The 23225-nt window shown below is 41.1% G+C and overlaps 1 protein-coding gene across 1 annotated transcript; it reads left to right on the top strand.

Annotated features, from left to right (window-relative positions):
• Positions 1-417: 417 nt before the first annotated feature.
• Positions 418-22725, top strand: LOC129375597 (striatin-interacting protein 1 homolog). Its single transcript, XM_055054804.1, is given in 23 exon segments — positions 418-731; positions 3905-3974; positions 5144-5218; positions 6957-7091; positions 7634-7754; positions 8147-8215; positions 9780-9886; positions 9968-10048; positions 10051-10094; positions 10916-11101; positions 11380-11430; positions 13496-13728; positions 14268-14333; positions 14404-14467; positions 15366-15437; positions 15573-15647; positions 15980-16077; positions 16841-16967; positions 17966-18066; positions 18150-18216; positions 18314-18418; positions 19248-19452; positions 20004-22725. Coding segments are annotated over 23 exon segments (2514 nt in total). The 5' UTR covers positions 418-620; the 3' UTR covers positions 20255-22725.
• The last annotated feature ends 500 nt before the right edge of the window (positions 22726-23225 follow it).

Raw genomic sequence — 23225 nt, 5'->3', positions numbered from 1 at the left:
TTGTAAAAACAGAACAAATGTAAACAATTTCACAAAAGGCCGATTTCTGAATGTCGTTTCTGTGCATCTCTCTGAAATTAGCTTTGATCCGACACGTCTTTTATTTCAAAAATATTTTCACTTCCTTTCTTTTCTGGCAGCCTGGCATGGTATTATATTGAATTTTCTGATCTTGTATTTAAAAAAAAAAAACAAACTTGCTCATGAATATACCAGAAAGGCTTGTAGTTGTAGAATCCACACAGAATATATGAACGAGGAAAAAGTTCAAACAATTTTCAGAGTTTTCTCAGGGCTCTGGAAATAGCTGCGAGCCATTTCCCTTCTCACTGGCACACTGACATTAACGGGAGGGGGTCAACTCACGCCGCTCTCTCTGCTGTCTGAGTGTAACCCCGCCCTCTCGGGACACGCGGGGACAGCGAATCAAGCAGATTTGTGAAAGGGGGGCAACAGAATCCGCAGCGAGAGAAACAGATAGAAAGAATAGGAGGACACCCTCAACTTGGTTCCCCCGGAGTGGAGCAGCTCCTCCTGGTGCGGTGCAGTCTCGGCTCTCCGCCGGACCGGGCATGCTCGACCCGCCGCGGAGAGAGTGATCCGCGCCGCAGCGAGCAAAGATGCAGGCGGAGGACATGGAGGTACCTGTCATTAATAACCTTAACGATAACGGCGACAGACAGAGGCCGAAAGGGAAAGATGTGTTCAAGGATCAGCAGAAAGAGTCGGAGGTAAATGCGAGAGGCGGTGTGTGTACATTGGGGCTGTCACAGCTTGCAGCAGGTGCGTGTGTGTGTGTGTGTATGTATGTTGTTGCTGGGGAGCTTTCAGATCAGCTGAATGTCCTTCTTCCATGCGGTGTCTTGGCTCGAAAAGCGTGCAGGCATGCAGGCAGACGGGGATGTGTTATTTTGGCAGCTGAGTCCTAAAAATAACCCGGTAATCCTGCAGTGGTGCTGCATGCAGGTGGTGAAATGTGACTGCTGCTGCCAGGACCACTCAGCAGCCACCAGACACGCATCAACAACAAAACACTGGCCTGCTTTACGCTCTCTAAACATCACCAGTGTTATAGTTTTTACTGATATCTGGACCATCCAATTGTTGAAAAGAATTAGATCATGTGTAATGTGAATAATAATTAAATGTCTGGCTTAAAGCTAATGTCTTATATATATAAACAGTCTTCACTGAGAATAAAAACCCAATACTGTGGATTTCTACAGCAAGATTTCACAAAATAAGTTTTTAAAAACACTTTGAGTAAAAAATAAGAACAAAAAAACCCCCTGCTAAATCTGCTTTCTCTGTATTTGGGTCTGTGACATCACAAGAGGCACAGGAATCAAGGCGATTGATCTCAAATTTGAGCAACAGTTTCATACACAAAAAAATTACATGTCCAAAACATGAGCTTTTAAGTTTTATATCTTGTTTGCAAACTACTTGTATATGTTATTTTATTTCAAAGTTTTTTGGGTTTTTTTATTTAAACTTTTTATTCTTTTTTTTGTATTGTTTTACAATATACACATTTACAAATGAGAAAACATATATATATATATACATACATACATATAATGGCAGAACAGATAGAAAAACTCAATGCCATGTTATTCTGCAAGTGTCCATTCATGTCTTAAGGCAGTTTGGTTGATTTCAAAGAGTCTAACTTGTAACTTTAAGTAATTTGTTAAGATAAAAGAATTGGCTTCACTTGTCCATCGTATTGCTACTTTTTCTTGTGTTTTAACCCCGGAAGACCTTCACTTTCTCAGTCCTCATCAAGCCAGCACAGCTGAGTTCATGTCTATTAATCGTTCTCCTCATGCAAAAATAACAAGACGGCGGAGCTGTGTTGCTAGGCTTGCCGAGTCCAGATGTGGTACATTCGAGATTCTGGTTGTCAGTCAGAGATGTCATTCAGCTCATGCTTTGAAAGCAGCGGAGGGGGTGTTTTGAGAGAATTAGAGCAAATTTGTCTCACAGCCGTTGGATTGTGGGATGGGCAGGGCCGAGGAGGGGGTTGGTTGATGGTGTCGGTGGCTCCGTGGCTCGAGCGTTGAAAGCTTTTATTGTCAAAGCTGTGTTTAGATGCTCTGCGTATGAAGCCGTGCTGTGTGGAAGTTGGTTGCTTCTGCCGGTTCCAGTGGTCATCTGTTATCTCTGTGGCAAGTAAAAAGACCGGATAAAGAAGGTAGGAAAAAAAAAAAAGACAAAATGGACTTGATGCGAATGCAAGCTCTCACTTTTAGGATGGCGAATAAACATGTCCGTTATGGACCACGTCTCGTTCAGAAACTTAAAGGGAAAAGATTTTAACCTGCCTGCTGTAGTTAAGTCTATCAGTGTGTTAACTTGGGACAAAAGATCAGGTTTGTGAGCATAAGGGATTTGTAGGGTATTCAGGCCTACCTTTGATTAAATTTCAGTGCAACACTTTGCCTTCAGGAGCCGCTTAATTCTCAATTAGACTCCAGCTATGTGTAATTTAATCTGTGAATAAATCCAGCTGTTTAATGAAGGCATTAGAGAACAACCGCTTCATGAAGTCCAACACACAGCAGACACGTCAGGGTGAAAGTGGTGGAGCAGAGTTGGATTCTTACTCTTATTCCTCCACTGAACCAAATCCTGAACAGTCTGACTACTGTATTTTTACGTGGGTCTTTTTAAAGAGCAGTAATGGTATGCAATGGTGTTATTTAGCCTGTCCTACACGATGCTGACTGTCTGCGTGTATTTATAGGAGACTGTTAATGAACGACAGCAGACGGTTATTTAATCGGGGCGGCTGAGTCAGACAGCACGTCCTTATTTACGGATCTGGGCTGAGCCCCTCAGGGATTGTTGTCATAGGGTTAAACGTAGCTAACACTCTGAGCTCAGAGAGCTTCAGGTGATGTCAGAATTGTATTTAATCCTCGTCTGCATAAAATTAGACTTTTATTAATCTGGTGGTCAGGCTGCTTTCCTTATTTGTTTTTTTTTTGTTTGTTTGTTTGATGTATTGGTCCACAATGTAAAACGTTTAGAGCACTCTTATTCTGATTGGTTCCTGTTTACGTTCCAGTGTTGTCTTCCACTTTCATGTCTTGATGTGTCTTGCACAACCCGTTTTCCTGCAAATTGCTTCCTTGTCACACACTTGCCTGATTGTGCAAAGAAACCCGTCAAGTTTGGATCTTGTTACCTCGAAGCCAACTTTTAAACTTCTTGAAACCCTTTCTTCCTTGTCCTGACGGTAATTATTTTCATATTTTAATGCAAACACTTTCGTAATATATCTGTTGCAGTTGCGTTGAGCTGCTGAGCATTTTCTATCCCATGTGCTGATCACATGGTGGGGTCAACAGAGACCCCCTAACCCTCTCTTCCTGACCACAGCAGCTAATCCTCTGTGAACTTGAGGCGGCCATATTTGCTTGTGTGCGCCTTCCATCCTCTCCTCTCGTCTCCCCTCTCACTGCTGCATTGCCGCTGCTCTTTGTTGCAACACCAGACCACTTTGAGGCTCTTGTAACCGCTCAATTACAGGCTGATTAATTCAGGAGCCGCACATGCCCCACAGAGAGCACCTGTAAACTGTGGGGCAAGGATCTGAGGCAAAATATGCCAATGGCTAATCAGCACGGCCTGAAGCCGGAACAGGCAATATAATAACCTGAAAATCCAAATGAGGAGACAGAGTAAACCAAAAGAAGAGAGCGTGTGTTTATGTTGTTTGTGGGTGAAACAAAAAGGTAAGACAAATGGTGCAATAATCTCCGGACAATGGAAAACCTTGGTGTGCAATGACGCCGTCAGCTGGATCATGCCTATTCTATACCTGGGTTTAAGTTATTAGGATGAATGAAAATTCAGAATGAGTCATGATGGGTTGATTGGGTTTTTTTTTCCTCAGAGCTCCATGGAGTCTCCAAACCTGGAGTTTGAATATGGAGACTCGGACATGCTCACAGCGGAGCTCTCAGGTAGGAGTCAAAGGTTACTGAAGTCCCTTCATCTGCTGCATGCTGACCTTTTTGCATTGCATTGTCACCCTTCCATATCATTGGAACCCCTGGTAAAAATGTGTACAAAAGCCTTAAAGGAGTTTGGTGAGAAGTTGTGCTCAGAGGTTTTGTTGTTTCCTTCAGTGGCTCGTGGTGCAGCGCCCCAACCGTTGCTATATTGGCATGAGGGGTGCCAACATAGCAAATCCAACCATATCCGAAATTTTTGGTTGACCTTGAGTTAAGTTTGAGTGAGTAATTTTAGGCTTCCATCCAGCACCAATTTGTGTTTTGCATGTATTTAATTTTGAGTCATGATGTTTACCAGTTTCAATTTGCCAGAGCCTTACTCACCCTGGTGAGCACGCAGTCAGTCAACAGCTCATCTCCTCGAGGTCAGACGATGACGAGGGCTCTGAGAGCAGAAGGAGACGTGGAGCAGTGTGACAAATGGATGGCTGCCCATGAAAACGCCGCGACCCCATCAATTTAGAAAGAAACTGAGGTCTTTCCCTCCGCAAGTCTCGCCAGAACCAGTTATCCTCTTTTGATTCAGAGCCTGGTCTAATTAGCCTCTTTTGAGGAGTTGACATGCTTCGCCTCGTTCACCGGCACATTTTAGGTCAGTTTCACTAGAGAATCGAAGCCCGGCGTCTTCAGTTTGCAGTAAAGCTTAAAGGATTACAATGATTGTTGACAGGAAGGGGACCTGGAGAGTCAAAATTATGCTCTGGTGAGAGGCTTCGTTTTAAACACCTGCCTGACACTTTATGAAACCAACTTTGAGTTTTCTAAGTACAGACAGAAGGGTTGTAGTCACCAACCTGACAGCACTGAGGTGAAAAATGATCCCACTCTCCAGGGCTACGCATTTCTTCTGTTTTGTCACGCTTTCAGAACAGATGGATATAATCAGCATAAATTAAACAAAACTCATTTAAAAAATAAAATAGTTTTTTTAAATATTTGGTTCACTTTTCTTTGGATAGTGGACATATTTAACAATAGTTTTTATTTCCAAGCATGAATTTAAACCTGGTCTTCAACTGAAGTACTTTGTAATTTTTCTTTGAAACATACAGGGAGACACAAAAACTCTAAGTTTTTGACAGGGAAGTTGTAACATTTTTGTTTCATGTTTTCTGCAGAGCTGTACAGTTACACAGAAGAGCCAGAGTTCGCCCTGAACAGAGACTACTTCGAGGAGGACTTCAGGAGCCATGGTAGTGTTTCTCTCAGTGTCAATGTGTCTGACTTGAATTAAATGGAAATGTACTGAATTTATTTTGGAACACAGATCAGAATTGGACACCTAAACTGAATTTAGTTGCTGTTTTATAACCAGTTTGGAAAGAGAGGGGGAAAAATACTGCTTATCTGGTGATTCAATAAAACTGAATCACCAGCAGATAAAGCGACTGGGAGAAAACAGAAGCTTCAAAATTGTTCAGAAATCACCCAAAAAAAAACAAAACAGGGATCTAAGGATTGTTAGTTATTGTCTGTGGTGCGCCCAATCCCAGAGCTTTTTCACTTGACAGATTCCCATTGAATTCTACCATCTGTTTGCAGATTTAAAATATGGACTGGCTGCTTTTTCCGCCAAAGCTTGTTACAGACCTGAATGTGTAACAAGTTTAGACATAGCCGGGGACCAGAAGCATTTCATTTTACTGCTGGTATCTTACAGTGCTCTGAAATTAAAACCTGAAGATTAACTCAACTGAAATTTCAGCAGCATACATGGCAGCATAAACCAAAATGTTATTAGAGGAGAGAGAGAATAAACCAAGCAATATTAATCCACTAATTAAGTGGAAACAACCTTTGTGGTCAAAGGCCAGGATAACAAAGTCATTTCTGAGGGGTTGGTGTCTTTGGAATATTAGAAACAGTTTTTATTGGAAAATGAGAACAGAGTGGGGAACAGGCACAACAAAGCTCTGCTTGTTTAAATCGTATTTTTCATTTCTAGATCAAACCTGTTTCTGCTTCTTCCCCCCCTGTTATTTGTCGACATTTCATTTTAGCGAGCCAGAGGGTTTCACTGTTAAAAACCACCAAAAACAAACAAACAAAAAAAACACAGACACAAAGCATGTACTATTTTCTTTTAAATCAGAAGTGCTGCTCTGTCACCTCGCCTCTGGATTGACAGGTAATAAATTGCAGGATTAGATGAGGACCTCTCTGGCTGCTGCGTCACAGAGATGCAGCTCAGGGCCGCCTGTTTGCACCGTGGTCTTTCATTAGGACGAGTGCTTTGTGTGTGCAACCAATCGACAGAGGCTGGTTTCCCTGCTTGACTTGGGCTCTGCAGTGCATGTGAAACTGACAGGCTGCTCATCAATCTTTTATGCCCCATGAATTCTCAGGAAGTCACGAACGTAAATTACTGTAATAGAGGAGACATGTCTGACTGAGGCCTTTTGCAGTCTTTTTTTTTTTTGAGACAGGGATGAAATTAAAAATCTTATTTTCATTTTCCGAGAGCACACACAGTAAGTCTCAGCATCCTTTATTGGCTATCAGTTCTTCCCCGATGATGATGATGCTAGTGTCTATAAAAATTGATCAAATAACAGTCTAATAATGGATCAGAGCAAAAACAGGAAAAGCATTTTGCTTTGTTTTCCTTCTGTAGAAGTGTACTTATTGTGTGTGCCTCATTTCCTGCTGGGTCTTAATAATCTTTTCTAATTTCTCATAATGACATCATCAGTTCCTGTTAATTAGGGCTTTCTGTGCTTTCAGATACTTCCTGCAGCTAATGCAAAGGGATAGCACTCAATATGCCACTAAGACTGAAGCAGGAGTTGGCCTCCCCATTCACATCCGTACTTGCTAAACAAAGTTATTACATAACTGCTGTTATCATCTCATTATGAAATCAGAAAGAAAAATGTGTTGGGGGGGATGTGGAAAAAAAATGCAAAAATAGAAGCAAACTGTCTGTTGCAGCTCAAGGCAGAAGGTGGACGGTGCTGACGGTGGACGAGCAGAGGACGTACGTCATGAGACTGCTGGACGCGCTGGAGGTGACGGACAGGGACAAGAGGCTGAAGGTGGCCAGGGCCATCCTCTACCTGGCTCAGGGTTGTGCTCCCAATCCATAACCAACAGCCTCCGCACATTCAGCTCTGGAAAAAAATTAAGAGACCGTTTAAAAATAAGTTTCTTGCATTTTACGTTTTCTAGGTATATGTGTGAGTAAACTGAACGTTGTTTATTCTACAATCTACTGACATGTCTCTGAAATTCCAAGCAAAAATGTCATATTTATTTGCAGAAAATGAGAAAGGGTCAAAATAATGAAAAAGATGCATTATTCAGACGTCAAATAATGCAGAGAAAACAAGTTCAGTATCAATTTAGAAACATCAATACTAATGTTTCAACTCAGGAAGAGTTCAGAAATCAATATTTGGTGTAATAACCACGAGGTTTTCTATGCAGTGGGATCCTCATTTTTCCAGAACTGTGTATGCACAGATGTGATGGTGTTACTCCATCATTGGATCACTTCTGCCTTTAATTTCTTTTCACTTTCAGACCTTTAATTGGAACTCTGCACTCGCTAAACTACTGACAACCAGTTGTTCGGCGTTTTATTCCCCCCTTCCCACTTCTTTTGCCAGGTGTGTTTGATGAGTGTGACACAGAGGTGGATGTGCTCCACTGGTCCAGACACAACATCTTCCTGCTCTACGACATGGGCATCTTCACAGCGCTGCTGGAGCTGCTCAGCATGGAGATAGAGTAAGCATTAACGGATCCCTTCACTAAAGAAGAGAAAATTGCATTCGCATATGGATACTTTAACGGGTACTTCACCCCTCTTAGATTATTTTGTAAATGTGTGGTTAGTGCACACATTTACAACTGCATTTATAACTGCATTCCTTGGGAATGCAGTTATATAAGCTTCACCAAGGCATACACAAAGTACAAATCTGTACAAGTGAGACAAGTACATGTAGAATAGTGATAGATTATGTTGGGAAATAAAAACAAAACACTCTTGATAAGACTTCTCGCTCATAATGTGATTATTACTTGTTTGCTGCAAGTTATATTGTATTCCTTTGCAAGGATTTTCAGACTTTTTTGCGATTTTGCCAAAGAAAATAAAGCAATAATTCTTTCTGCAGTAACAGCCAGGCGTGCAGCAGTGCAGTGAGGAAGCCTGCCATCTCTCTAGCAGACAGCACCGAGCTCAGGTAAGTCATTCGAACGCACGAATCGCAGCAAAACACGACTAATTACTAGAAGAAACTGACTCTGTACTGTTTGTTCGTTTTAATTTCTAAGCTTCTTTTGGTGGAAATGCTGCTTGAACAAAGAGGGCCGAACGCCACAATCACACAGTTTGCTCAGATGACACACTCAGAGCTCCTTCTGTGCTCTTTCTGGATAAATGTGCACAGATAATTACCAGCTGGACAAGCAGATTTACACTGAAAACTCTTGAATTAGAAGTACTCGCTGCATATAATTGTCAGTAGTGTGTGACACTGTACAAGCAAAGCAACTGAATTAAAATAATCACCAAATAAAATAGAGTGATGCAAGTGGAGTATCTAATCTGCCAGCTTTTCACATTTAGAGTGTGACATTTTGTACACCGTGTAAGCAGAACTGCTCAAAATGAGTCAAAATGAGTTAGGACAGAGAGCACTTGTGAATTGTCAACTTTCAAGTCTTTCCAGTGATTTTTAAATTAATTTATATCTATATCTAGGTCTAAATTCTAAATATTGAAGATTATGCGTTAACATTAGAGTTTGGCTGTTTGAGGACTTTGTCCTGCTGAAAAGTGAACCTTTGCCTGAGCATCAAGTTTTTTTGTAGATTTTAAGATATTTCTGGAATGTAGCTTGAAAGCTAGCCAGACCGCGACTTCCTAAACTAGGTTTTAAATTAGATTTTACTCAAATATAGTTAGGAAAATCATACATTGTGCTTCAGTCGTTGCTTATTTTGATAATTACACTGGTGGTATTTGGTTGTGGTTTTGCAACACATCACAAGGAGCAAACAGTAAGCTGTGAGTCTGCTGAAATGTGCTTCTGAAACCGTTTTTCTTTGTGTGAAGGAAATTAAATCCAAGCAATCTTGACAGATTTTCCACTGGCAGGTCCTTCATCATGGGAGAGTCTATGTTCAAGGAGGAATGGCTTGAAATCAGCGGTTTTAATAGATGACTAAAACATGTAACCTATGATTGTTATGAACAAAAATGTACCCTGTAGGAACACATGGAAGTTACACGCCAAACCATGTGAATGGAGTTGACATAGTTATATTTACTTAAGCTATTAATTAAGCTTCAAACAAATGATTAAAATAGTAATTTATGCTTTTTTTTTAAAGATTTAATTTGGTTTTAAAGTTCCATCATAATGGTGGTGAAACTGTCTTGAAAAGCCTTAAAGCGAGATTATTGTTCTGTCCCTACTGGTGGGGGGGGGAAAAAAAGAAAAAGTGTTCCCACATCATGATGCTGCCACCTCCATGCTTCACTGTGGAAGTGTTTATTTTTGGATTTCCACTTTCAGTCCATCTCTAACATTCCTCCCACTTCATAATTATGCACTCCAATGTGAGACATGAAAACGTTCAAGAGGTACGAAAGCTTCATCCGAATATTGTATCTAAAGAGGCTCCTGAGGATTTGATCTCGTACTAAAACAGAAACATTTGGGTACAGCATCACCTGCAGCTTCCAGGACAAAACCACCCTCGCCCGATTCGTCTAACTGCATCATGTGCTCAAAATCTCAGAGTGCTCCTGAGCATCATGTACCTGATGGTGGAGACCGTTCGTGTCCAAACAGAGGATGACCGACCCGAGTGGAGGGCAGCCAGAGAGACCTTCAAGAACGAGCTCGGTGCGTGTGCACGCAGTGCGTTTGCACAGCCATTGTCCCGACTCGCCGTTTCTAACCCGCAGACCCTCGTTCAACCCTCAGGGTCGCCTCTGTACAACGGAGAGCCCTTCGCTCTGCTCCTCTTCACTATGGTGACCAAGTTCTGCAGCATGAATGCGCCTCACTTCCGATGAAGAAAGTGCTGCTGCTGCTGTGGAAAACTGTGCTGGTTGGTGGAAAAGCTACATTTTTTTCTATGTTCTTCGAGCTTTAATGTGTCTCATGTGATTGCCAAATGGTTTTAAAATGTTTTGTCAGAAATAAACTAGTAGTGGCAGCACCATGCTGCGGTGCAGCGTCTGCTACTGCATTGTTTTCGTTGCGCACAGTAAAGTCTGCCGTCCTTAAAATCTCAATGTTGATGAGGGATTAAGGAGAATTTAATTCTATTCATCTTTTCTTTTATCGTCAGCAACCAAAGAGGTTTCTGTTTTATGTTTGATAAATACGTCTAAGTTTAATAATGTGAGAGAACTTGAATTTTAGTATTTCAAACAGCTGAGTTGGAAAAGTCAAAAAGTTGCCAGGAAAAACCTGAGAAAACTTCATTTTAATCTCTAATTTTCTTTAAAAAAAAAACTATCTTGGAAATTTCTAAGTTTCAGAAATCCAAAAATTTCTACTTTTGACTCAACTAGAAAATTTGTGAAATCGTTATATTTTTCCTACAAATGATTGACTTTTCAAACTCAAAATTTTCAAATTAATCTAAAAATTCCTGAGGTTTTTTTTTTTTAAGAAAATGTTCAACTTTTCTAGCTCACAAAGTGACTATAGATTTTTGGTGGAAATTTACTTTTTTTTTGTCGTTTTTTCTCTATCCACAACGGCCCGAATGCACCATTGTCTAACCCCCTTGATACAAGAGAAAACTGAGCTTGTGTTTGGCTGCTTATGAATTAATCATTAGTTCAACGATAAGATCAGTCAACTTCAGATCGATTCATGAATAATATCTGAGAATCGCTGCTTTTATGTCCCCCTTCCCAGTTCACGTTGGGGGGCTTCGAGGAGCTCCAGCAGATGAAGGTGGGGGCCCGGGAGCGCCTCAGCTTGCCCCCGCTGCCGGAGGACAGCATCAAGGTGGTGAGAGCCATGAGGGCGGCGTCTCCCCCGGCCTCGGCCATGGAGCTCATCGAGCAGCAGCAGCAGAAGAGAGGCCGCCGCAGCCGCAGGGTACACGCATCCAGACCCGCTCACGCATACACATGCACAAACACACCTCAGCTGTTTTACTAACAGCTAACCCCTCATCAGCATGGAAGAGTAGATCTTCTGCAGCTTTTCTCTAACTGCTTCGCCAACATCATCAGTTCCCTGCTGTAAGTCATGACCACAGATGATCTTGGTGGGATTCCCAGCCCTCTGCTTATTATTTATTTATTTTTTTTCTTTCATTAGAGCTCTAACTGCCCTCTGGTTTCTCATTGCCCCTCTTCCTTCTGTCCCCACAGAGTGCCTTTGTTGATAGCTTGGAAGGAGACAGTCCCTTTCCCAAGAAGCAGGTCTTTACCCACAAATTCCCTTCTCTTTTCCTCCTGCATTTCCTCTCTGCACCGAGCTGGAATTTTTGCACTCCTCTCCCACTTCCCTGCCGTCCCACTTCTCTCCTTCCTCTCTGTTAGTTTCTTTTCTTTCTCCTCCTATGTTCCTTTGACTCTCATTATCCCACTTTCTCCAGTTCCTCCTCTCTGTCTGTGCTCTGTATTTCTTCCTTCCTTCCCACTCTCCTCCTCCTCTGTGGGCAGCAGGGTTGGCGGAACAGGGCTGACTTGCTGGCTGTAACCATCGGCTCTGGAGTGGTCACTCTCTCCACTCTCCCATATAGACAGTTCTCTCCAGACATTCACTTTAGGAGCATCTCTCCTGCAGTCTTCATCACATTGCGGCTAGTTTCTTTTAGCTTCAAAACAAGCCACCGCGCGCTGTAGCGTTTCGGCGCGGGGCCACTTCCTTCAAAATGCATTCATTGAGACTCTATTTTTCGCTTGAACTTCTCCAAGCTCTCAACTGGATGTAATTGAAAGCGGTGGCCCTCCTAACCCCGATAGCAGAACTCCGGCTTTGTCGTTTCACTCAGCAGTGAATGGCTTTTCCATAGAGAATGGCTCCCCACACAGTTCCACCTGCTCCTTTCTTCTCATCCACCCACCACCACCACCACCACCATCCTCCCACCACACACACCCTATGTACCCGTCACCTCTAGTTCCCGACTGATGCTCCATACATCAGCTGCAGTAGTCCAGCTAGCGGCCAGAAAGCTTACTCATGCCTGATGCTTGCACCGTTGCCATTCACACGCTGTGTGAGTTTGTGCGGTTCACACTCGGAATGGGATTGTTTTGGACGTGAAAACTCGGTCTTGGCTTGAGTCGTGTGCCTGTTTCCTCTGATGTTCCTGTTCCTGTGTGGTAAGTTCAAAACAAGAGTCGGTTGCTGTGGAAATGTTCTTTTTGTCCCCCACTTAAGTCAAACTACAGCCCCACGCCCCCGAGTTTGTTTTTTGAGGTTTTAGAAAAACTTTCAGCGTTCTGATTTGTATTCTTGTGCAAATCAGAAAATATGATGGATTTTAGAAATAATGATCTAATAATAGTAACAGTAAGTGGGACTTTTTATTTTTATTTCACCTCAAAATCCCTTGAAGTGATTCTGATTTCTGCCAAGTTCGGTGGTGGTGGTATTATAATGTGGAAATGCTTAACCTAAAAGGATATCTGCAATATATTGCAGGATGCTTTCACAAGAAGCCAATAAACCATCAATTGTTGCCAATTTTGATCGATAATAACAGTGATGGCAGTATCACTGTTTTTTGGTTGTTGTTTTTTTTTCATGGAGCCTAGAAAATATGAATTAATTTCAGAATAAAAAACATAAATATACATTTTCTTCAAGTTGTTTGTGGTCAGACATTCTTGATTTTAATTGCTCTTGCAATTTTTAGTTTAGATTAATCCAATAACAAACGACAAGGACGTTGAAGTTTTTTTTTTTTGTCAAATTAAGAAACGTTTAAACTATTTTCTGACTTCTTGTTACATCCTCAATCTACATGTAACTACCAACCACTGCTTTTAACCATGAGCCAGTGAGTGGAATATTTATTTTCTTTTTGTAAACCTGGATAAGCTCCTGTGGGTTTATTACACGTGCCGCAGGCAAACAGGTGTTGTCGTTGTTTGTCCTCCTCTCCGGTGTGTGGGTGTGTGCAAGTTGCGCTTGACTGACGTGTCCCTCGTCCTCCTGTGTGTTTCGTCGCAGCTGTTAAAGGCAAAATGTTGAAAAATTTCACCCGTTCTCATAATTGCGGCTCAAACTCTAAATTGTCCTTTTTTTTAAAAAAAAAAAAACATTAAATCAGCCATTATATTAGAGTACAGCAGTGTGGGCTGGTAAGTTTAATGAGACCTGTCAATGCTCTTATACGTTCATCCAAAAAGCAACTGAAATAAAGATTAAAAGATGATTAGAATGTTACCTTTTCCAAGATGGCACATTTGAACTCCCGTAAGTACAGTCTCACCTTGTGAGTGTTGACTCCCTGTCCTCTGTCTCCCCGTCCAGCCCCTGGTCAAGCAGGACAGCCTGGACACCTACAACGAGCGGGACCCCTTCAAGAACGATGACGCCCGTGACGAAGAGGACGACCCGGAGGACACGGACAGCGGCATCGAGGGGGAAGTGGACCCCCTGGATCGGGACGTCATCATCCAGCCTCCGCCGCCTCCGCCTCCACTGAGACCCCCAACAGAGAGGGTCAACTTCCCCAAAGGCCTGCCGTGGGCCCCCAAAGTTAGGTGAGCATCTCATTCGCTGAAGGATTTCAAAGAAAGTTGAAAATGCTGAAATTTATTTATTTTTTTTTTTGAAGATTTTATTTCGGTATAGGGCTGAAACTGTTAATTGTGATGAATTATCTGTTTTCTTGGTTGTTCTTTTTTTGTTTTGTTTGTCAAATCATGAAATTCCTGAACTCCAGTCAGAAATGTGATGTTTGTTGTCCATCCATTTCCTGTCGCTGAAGCCTGAAAAGCTGTGGTGTCAGGACTAATTTTCCCTACTTTCATACATGCCAGCATTTAAAAGGTTAAATTTAGGTCTAAATAAAAATTCCTTCCAGTGTTCTCTCTTTGCACTCAAGCAGCAATATGCTCTCCATCTGTTTATTGCAGAGAGGAGCCTGCAGGGTGCTGCTGCTGCTTCAGAGCATGAATAAAGCGTCTGATCATAGCTGTGCATCTTTGTATCTGTTATCAGAACACCCAGCTGCTGGGTTTCTCTTTCTTGAGCCGTGCTGATTCCTGCAGGGCCACCGTCTGATTCTTTCTATTCACAGGGAGAAGGACATCGAGCACTTCCTGGAGACCAGCAGGAACAAGTTCATTGGTTTTACATTGGGAAAGTAAGTGCGCCGCTCCTGAAGGTCAATCGGTTCATCTCGCTGCCAGGTTTAACCCTTCGTTCTCCCACAGTGACACGGAAACCCTGGTGGGGTTACCCAGGCCCATCCATGAGAGTGTCAAGACCCTCAAACAGGTGAGTAGGCGAACTTCTATTGTGCTTTGCTTTCTACAAAAACTTTTCACAGTGCTGTGACCCTGAGATGTTTTTTTTTTTTTTTGGGGCAGTTTTCAGGCCATAAATCAATCTGGCACATCAAACTTAATAACTGTTTGACTCTCACTTTGGTTTACTGAGAAATGACTTTGTCATCCTTTCCAGACTGACATTTGTCAATGACTTTCTTTCTTATGTGTTGAATCGGATTAATTGTGATTAATTGATTAATCAAAACAGTAATCAAAACAGTCATCAACTGAGCAGTAATTCAACCAAACTTGTAAAAAATATCTTTACATTTTTCCTTTCATGTTAAAAACATATTTGTCTGTAAATATGTTTTCTTTGAAATGCCACAAGCTGCACAGTTTTAGCTTGACCTGGTTCAAATTCACTAAACCAACTGAATGTTGTTACATTTTAGGCGACAAAATGTTGATTTTCTTATCTGAAAAACAAGTTGAAATGTTTATTGACATCTTTTAATTCACTTCTGTTGCACAAAATGGCTTAAGGGGTTAAATGAAAATCTGGAAAATTTGCATATTTTCTTATCCGATTAATCGATTACTAAAATAATCGTTAGCCAAAGGACCCGGCCTCTTGTTTTGTCATTTGAAATTTGCAGTTTCATGCTGTCAAACTGGTTCTATTTAGATAAATGACTTTTCCACAAAGGGTCAGCGTGGCTTTCAAAGGCTTTTCTATTCAATATGTTTTTTGAAGTTCCTCTGGTTATTTTTGCCTTTGTCTAAAGAAGTCGAACGATCCACAAAAAGCAAAAATAAAAAGCTACCAAACTTTTTCACAGTCTAAATAACAGAACGGTTATTTGGAACCATTACAGCAGCTGCCTCCTTCTTCTCTTCTCTAGCACAAGTATGTGTCGGTATCTGAGATCCAGATCAAGAGAGAAGAGGAGCTCCTGCAGTGTCCACTCAGTCTGGTGAGCTGCCGTTTCAATTTCTCTTCATTCATTGTTATATTTGGTGCAAGCTTAAATTAAAACGCTAATTAAAAGCAGCTCTGTCAGAGACTCCACACAGTAAGTGCTTGTCGGATGTGTGTGTTGTGCTGACAGGGTGAGGAGGAGGTGGAGGAAACCCCTGCTGAGATTTTATACGTGGGAATGCTTCCTAATCTCTCGCAGTACGTGGTGAGTGGCTCTTTATTAACTTCTCATTACTCGTACCCCCTCTGTGAAGGAAACCTGAGCACTTTTTTCAAATATAGCCAAAGCATTTCAGCCTTTTGATTCAGACTGAAACGTCATGGTGTAATATGACCAATAGGTGGTGCTATAATGTGCTACACATGCAAAGAAAACGGAAAGTTAGGTACAGCTTCTTTTTTACTCAGACACAAGTTTAAGTTTTAGTTCCTGAATAAAGTTGATCATTTGGTAAAACCTGGAAAGTCATTTCCAGGTTTTATTAAGCCACCTGTTAATGAATAATGTAAAGTTGCCTGTATTCGTATTCTCATCAGATTGCCCTCCTGAAGCTCCTGCTGGCAGCAGCTCCGACATCCAAAGCCAAAACTGATTCAATCAATATCCTGGCTGATGTGCTGCCCGAGGAGATGCCGTAAGCGCAAACTTCCTTACAGAGTTTTTTTCTTTTGTTGTTTGTGTTTATTTTAACGTCATAAATACCAAAGTTTCTCATGAATTTATGGCAGATATTTTCACACTGGGTAGACTTTTGAATATGAAGCCCACCCAAAACAGGAACTACAAGCTAGAGGAAAGGAAGCAGAGGAAGGAAGGACAGGAAAAAGTAAAAGGAGGGAAATAAGACAATAAGATAGCAAATAAAGTCTAAAAATATTTAAGTTAGTCATTAGGCAGGAGTTACTTATTGATCAGGTGACTTTTACTCCACAGAATTTGTCTGCTTTCGTCACAGTTTGTCTAACCATAAAGACAGAAAGTTACAGTTCTCGTCATATCTTTTGTTTATTATATTTTTGTCCAAAGGAGGCGCTGTTGAACATAAACCGCTTTGCATTATTTATATGTTGTTGGATGTCTCTGACGCAGTCAGTGGGAAAAAAAAAACATTTCCCACCCAAAATGTTACACGTTTGTCTGAGTTATTCCTTGACTCCGAAGGAGGAAGAGCCTGGTCGTGTCTTTTCTAGACATATTTGTGTCATACAAATCTTATGGATTACAGCTACAGTGTGTGGTGTGTGGGTGTGTGTGTGTGTGTGTGTGTGTGTGTGTGTGTGTGTGTGTGTGTGTGTGTGTGTGTGTATGTGTGTGTGTGTGTGTGTGTGTGTGTGTGTGCGTGTGTGTATGTGTGTGTGTGTGTGGTGTGTGTGTGTGTGCGTGTGTGTGTCCTGCAGCATCACCGTCCTTCAGAGCATGAAGCTGGGGATTGACGTGAACCGTCACAAAGAAATCATTGTCAAGGCCATCTCCGCCCTGCTGCTGCTGCTGCTCAAGCACTTAAAGCTGAACCACATCTACCAGGTAATAGCCATCAGGGCAAGTGTTCCCCTGACCTTTGACCCATACTCACAACCCCTGGCCCCACAGACATCATCACTCCGTTCCGCTAAGGAGGGACGCACTAATGCAGACATTTACTGTTGCTATGAGGAAACGGTTTTTGTAATCTCCTTCAGTTTGCTGCTGAGTAGAGTTGAGGCTCCCTCTGCTGCCACAAAGAGGAACTGCATGCATTAAAGTATTTTACAAATATTAGGGCCCTGTAACATTTCACAGAACTATCTAAGATCTAAACAACCACAGTTATTACTTCAATGGCAGGTGGAAGAAATGAAAATGAACTAATGTCTTGATCATTACGGGAGTGTTCACAAGCTTTTGCTTTTTGCACGTTTTTTACCCGACGAGTATTTTGCTGTTCAGTAAAACTAAAGCATTTTTAATAAGGAGTCTTCTGTGTCAAAACAAGACTCTTAGTTTTGCTCCTTATTGTTTCATTCTAAATTTTAAAAAATGATGGGGAAGCACAGTAAAGTTGTTTTGTTAATTTTGTTTTTTATCCACAGCATAATTACATGCTCTTGTGGTTAATAAATATGATCAGAATTGAATTCAGAAAAACAAAAAAGGGAAAAAAGTGGAATTTGTTTTTCCTTCCACTTCACAATTATGTATTAACTTTTGGTTGATTTGGCACATTAAATCCAAATAAATTACACATAGGTTTGTGGTTGTAAAGGCACTATACATTTTACATTATTTGACAACAAATAAGCAAAATAATTCAGATTAGATATAAAAATGGAAGTTTATCTCATATTTAATCACTTGATTTTTAAATCCTGATAGCCCGCTGCTGAACTGACGCTGTGTGTTCAGCAGCTTTTCCAGCAATGTGAAGGACTTTTATCTCTGCTGCATGAGAATAAAATCCTCCGACTCTTGACCTTTTTCACATGCAAAACCTCGTTAACAAAACGAGATTATTTCCGATCTTTGAGCATTTCTTTTTCCCGCAGTTCGAAATAGTCTCCCAGCATTTGGTGTTCGCCAACTGCATCCCGCTCATCCTCAAGTTCTTCAACCAGAACATCATGTCCTACATCAGTGCCAAAAACAGGTAGGAAACGTTCGCTCGCATACTGAATAAAAAACATTGCAGAGCGTTTCCTTACATGCGCGCAAACTTGCGATGTGTCGCAGCATCTGCGTGCTGGACTTTCCCCACTGCGTGGTCCATGAGATGCCTGAGCTGACGGCCGAGAGCTTGGTGAGTGACAGAAAGCGCCAGAAGAAGATCAGCTAGCATCTGTTCGTCGCTCTGACTCTGCAGAGGTGCGTTTGTTTGGTTTGTTTTTGTTTTTCAGGAAGCAGGAGACAACAACCAGTTCTGCTGGAGGAACCTTTTCTCCTGTATCAACCTGCTGAGGATCCTCAACAAGCTGACCAAGTGGAAACACTCCAGAACCATGGTGTGTGTGAGACGTCTTGATAAGCCAATGGCAGCCCTGATGAAAATGTATGGAAAGCTGCAATGTATATTTAAGTGCAGCAGTGTAATTTTGCGTTGATTAATTTGAGCAATAATAAGAGCTTTTTTTCCTATAATATCTGTTTTTTTGCCATTATATTGGAACATATGAGTTTTTTCTACACCATTTTCTACATCACATTAGTATCCTCTTGGAGAAAAACATGTCCATGCTAAAGTTTGATGCTCTTTTTGATTTTAAAACTTAGAAATAGAAATATTTCTGAGTCATTTGAAATGTTTTCAGTAGTAGAAATAAAAGAAATATATATGTACTTGTCTGTTTTACTGTGATGTAACATTTACGGCTTTTATTTAGCTAGACTGAGAGCAAAAATAGCTCTTTAGATTATAAAGGTGGCAGGCCCGGATTTAACTTCTTATACTTCCAAGCTGCAATCCAATATTTTGTTCAGTGTTCAGATTTTTACAACAAATGTTTAAAATGCCACTGTTCATAATAAGAAAGACAAGCGAACATGACTCAAGACGGGACAGGAAATAACTACGAGAAAATAGCTGCTTACTCTCATTTTCAGTCAGAGCTGTTAATAAATATCTCAAAATATTCATATATATTTATGGCGCTAGCATGCACAGGCAGGAGGGCAATAAGAGTTTCCATAACAATCATTTTATGCTATCTACATGCCAAACAAGTGTTGTAAGAACAAGCCTTTCCTCAAGAAGTTTTTATGCTTAAATTCAAAGCTCAAAATACTCTTTTCTTCAGTTTTGTTTTGTTTAGTAAATGTCTTCGTCCTTTTCAGATGTTGGTTGTTTTTAAGTCAGCCCCCATCCTGAAGAGAGCTCTGAAGGTCAAGCAGGCCATGATGCAGCTCTACGTGCTCAAGCTGCTCAAGATTCAGACCAAGTACCTGGGCCGCCAGTGGAGGAAGAGCAACATGAAGACAATGTCGGCCATTTACCAGAAAGTCCGCCACAGGCTCAATGACGACTGGGCCTACGGGAACGGTAAACCTGCGTTTCTAACGGCTAATATTTTTGAGGTTTGAGGTCTAGAAGATCTTGAAAAGCAACGCAACTCCCAATTGGCTCAACAACAACAACAAAAAAAACTAAGGATTTTTGGACAGATTTTTTTTTCAATGTCATTAAATGTAATTTTGTGTTTATTTCAGGTTTATTTCTCTCCAGTATTAAAATATGTTGGATTTGTAACATTTCAGTGCGATTAAAAAAAAGGCAAAACCCAGAAATTTTCTTAACAGCGTTTCCCTCCTCATGATGCACATTTAGTTTTAGTATTACTGTTCGCTCTGAAACATAATCCTGCACCAGTCTCTTGCAATAATCTGGGTGGTGTTGCCATGGCAACATAGATGGGGGAGACTTCTCAGGGTCACTATTCCTCATAGGAGAGTCAGAGAAGCACAGACTGATTGGAAGAGGACGGATTAGTTGGAGACGAGCAAATGGGGACACAAATGTTCCATCTGAAAAAGTGGAATTGATTTCGATCGACGCGTGCCAGTATAAGTTCTTCTCCCGCTCTCTGTCGCCAGATATCGACGCTCGACCTTGGGACTTCCAGGCGGAGGAGTGCGCCCTGCGGGAGAACATCGAGAAGTTCAACAGCCGGCGCTACGACAGGAACAGAAACGGCGACTTCGCGCCCGTGGACAACTGCCTGCAGAGCGTGCTGGGCCAGCGCGTGGAGCTGCCGGAGGACTTCCACTACAGCTACGAGATGTGGCTGGAGCGAGAGGTGTTCTCTCAGCCCATCCAGTGGGAGGGGCTGCTGCAGAACCCGTAGCGCCCGACGCTGGGAGGAAGCGGAGGCGGCAGGGAGACGTGGCACTGCAGATGTCGACTGAAGTGTGTTTTTTTTTTTAAATTTCAGAAGTTAGCTGAGTTTCACTGAAAGGCGACAGCATACAACAATATTTGTATTTGGTCAAATCTCAGGAGGAAGGAGAAACGCAGGTAAGATCAGGTAGATTTGATGCCGCACATTTACATTTTCTACGATAACGTGCCTAAGACTACTGTGAATCCGTAAGCACATCAGAATGAAAGTAGCAGCTCAAAAACCTTTCAGATTGTTGTAGCACGACACTGTTTCAGCCAGTTCTACTGCCCCCCCCCCCCAAAAAACCCCAGTCCCTCTTCTTTAGTAAGTCGGTGCTCTTCTGATTCCTTTGTTATGTTTTATTTATTTTTAACTTTGAATTAGAAACATTTTCTAATGTTTTTTTTTTTTAAATATATGTTGAAATCCAATTTTTTATTATTATTTCGAAACAAATTAGCTGGAGGTATTAGGTTTTAGATTGTAAGCAGAAACTCAAACATTGTTTTATGCATTTTCTTAAAAAAAAAATTACAAGAGGAATGGTAAATACAAACAAAAAAAATATGGTTCTGGGAGCTACAGGAAAAAAGGGAAGCAAAACCAGCTGTAGGTGCATTAGTATATTTTTGGATGTTTATAAAAGGAAAGCAAAGCAAATATAGTTAAAGGAATGTCAAACAATAATCCTTCTTTAAAAAAAAAGCTCTATGATGAATGCTTAATATTTAAACTACAGAACTGAAGGGAAGAGTCACTTTCATTTTGAGTTTGGAGTTAAACTTGCAGACACAGATGTTGCCCATCTGCTATACATATCACAACCTGCCAGCTCTAGAGTTCTGGATTGTTCCACAGGAAAGTTCAGGAAGATTCAAACCTGTCCTGCATAAAAAATACATTAAACAAAATTATGTGGTAATAAAGCTAGCTACTCACTGATATTATGTACGGTAGGGTTAGCATTCAGTAAACTGAGGGACATTTTTGGTGTGTCATAAAGGAGTAACAAATGAGAAAGTCTGCAGATTAAGTAAGCAACTTCAACACAGTTTTCAACAGTCACTACATTTTCCTGTTTGTGGAGTTGCTTCCCCTGAACCATCTGGGTTTCTCAAATCTCAGCAATTAGCACTTACATGGAACAGCTGGAAATCTGTAGCGACTCATCAAAACCACGTTTATCTTTCCAACTACAGCACAATATGTAACTGCTCAGCACACCGACGGTGGGATTTGATTGCTACAATAATTGGTGCTGTTTTTGTTACCTTTTTTTTTTTTTGTGCTATTCTTCCCTCACTTTGGAGTACCCAAGCAGGGCACCAAACCCAGTTGTTACACACACGGACAAGCACAGCAGGATGTTTCGATGTCATATTTTTGGTTTGTAGTGTACTTGCTGTGTGGCACAAGTTCCTCCGCGTCTTTGCGTACAGTAAGATGCTCGTCTTGACGCTCGGCTGTTTGCCTTTGTGTACAAACTGTGCATGACCAACATTTTCTCTGCACCTGTGTTCAGACATTACGGGGACACTTCAGGATTCCCGAAGCAGAGTTGGGTTAAAAGGTAATAAGCAATCAATATCTTACATGCAGTGGAAAATACCTTTGGTGTCTACATTAATATAACTCCGAATAAGTTGGTCTGGTTTATCCTGAATGATGACGTCAAGAAAGTTAGCGACTGCAGGTAAGATGTTAACAGCTTGCAACCTTTAAAAAAAGAATCTTACTTCAGAAATTATGAAGAAAAAAAAAACTATTTCTAGCTCTATTATCATTATTCTGTTTGCCTGTTAAAGTCACAATTTTATTAACAAAGAAAAGAGTTTAAAAATAGTTTATATATATATTCTCAGGTTTCTGGAGAGAACATATAGCAGAGTTTTAAAATCTTCCTCACCGTTGTCTAGCTCACTACATGGAGAAAAGTACACACCTTCACTCTCATAGTTCAGTACAATAAACTTTAACTCCAGAAGGTGTACACAGTTGTAAAGTTGTATTTGTCAGCTGCATTTAATTTCTTTTTTTTTCTTCTTTTTTTTATGTATATATCTTGTGCCAAATTTGAGTGCCATCTCCTATTTGTTAATTATGTTGACACTTTTACATTGAAAACACTACTGGAGGTTTGCAATACAGTTGTTTTATTTTCTACCTTTTAACTGTGCAATCAAAAAAATATATATATAGTTGTGTCTTGTATCTTGTACAGTGTTTTACATGAGGTGTGTAGGATTCTGTGGAAGTCAGTACCGTATCTATATGTGTGTATTACTCTTCCATATCTGTACATTCTGGACGGACTTACTTCTCTTTACTGAATTGATTCAGGGGTATGTGCAATTACAGATCCACAGTGGCATTATACAACAGAGTGATAAATTACAATATCAGAGTTCCCTATTAAACCCTGTTTAAAAACTTTATTTGCTTCTGATCTGATTTGTTTGCGCGTCAGGCCAAGTGTATTCGTGCATGCTGGAGGTCGGGTGGAACACATCCAGGAGGGATTCGGGAGTAAACAGAGAGTAGAGAACTGACTTCATCCACTTTCCATTAATATTCCTGGAGTAAGAGTTGGGAGCGAAGTCGTCACAAACAGCCGACGCGCCCAAAGCGGAACCCGTCCGATAATGTAATGTGTCAAATGAAGCTGACGCGGGCAGGCACTTGCTGTGCCGAAGCACAGAAAGTGACTCGGAGCTACAGACGTGAGGAGCTAATTTCAGATATCTGCCCACTGAACTGCAGATATTCTGCTCATGGGTTCTTGCTCTTTGGCTTAATCAAATTAATTAACTGGCATTTCATCGTATAGTTTTAGCATATAACAAATCGAAAAAAAATGTATGTGGAAAATGAAGTCGATGAAACAAAAATGCACAAATAGTTTTAACGTCTTGAGGCAGGAAACCATGCAGCAGAT

This window comes from Poeciliopsis prolifica, unplaced genomic scaffold (genome assembly GCF_027474105.1).
Source record: "Poeciliopsis prolifica strain line A6 unplaced genomic scaffold, Auburn_PproV2 SCAFFOLD040, whole genome shotgun sequence".
Taxonomy (NCBI): domain Eukaryota; kingdom Metazoa; phylum Chordata; class Actinopteri; order Cyprinodontiformes; family Poeciliidae; genus Poeciliopsis; species Poeciliopsis prolifica.
The sequence above is the reverse complement of the archived record's forward strand: the minus strand, read 5'-3'. Positions and strand labels throughout refer to the sequence as shown.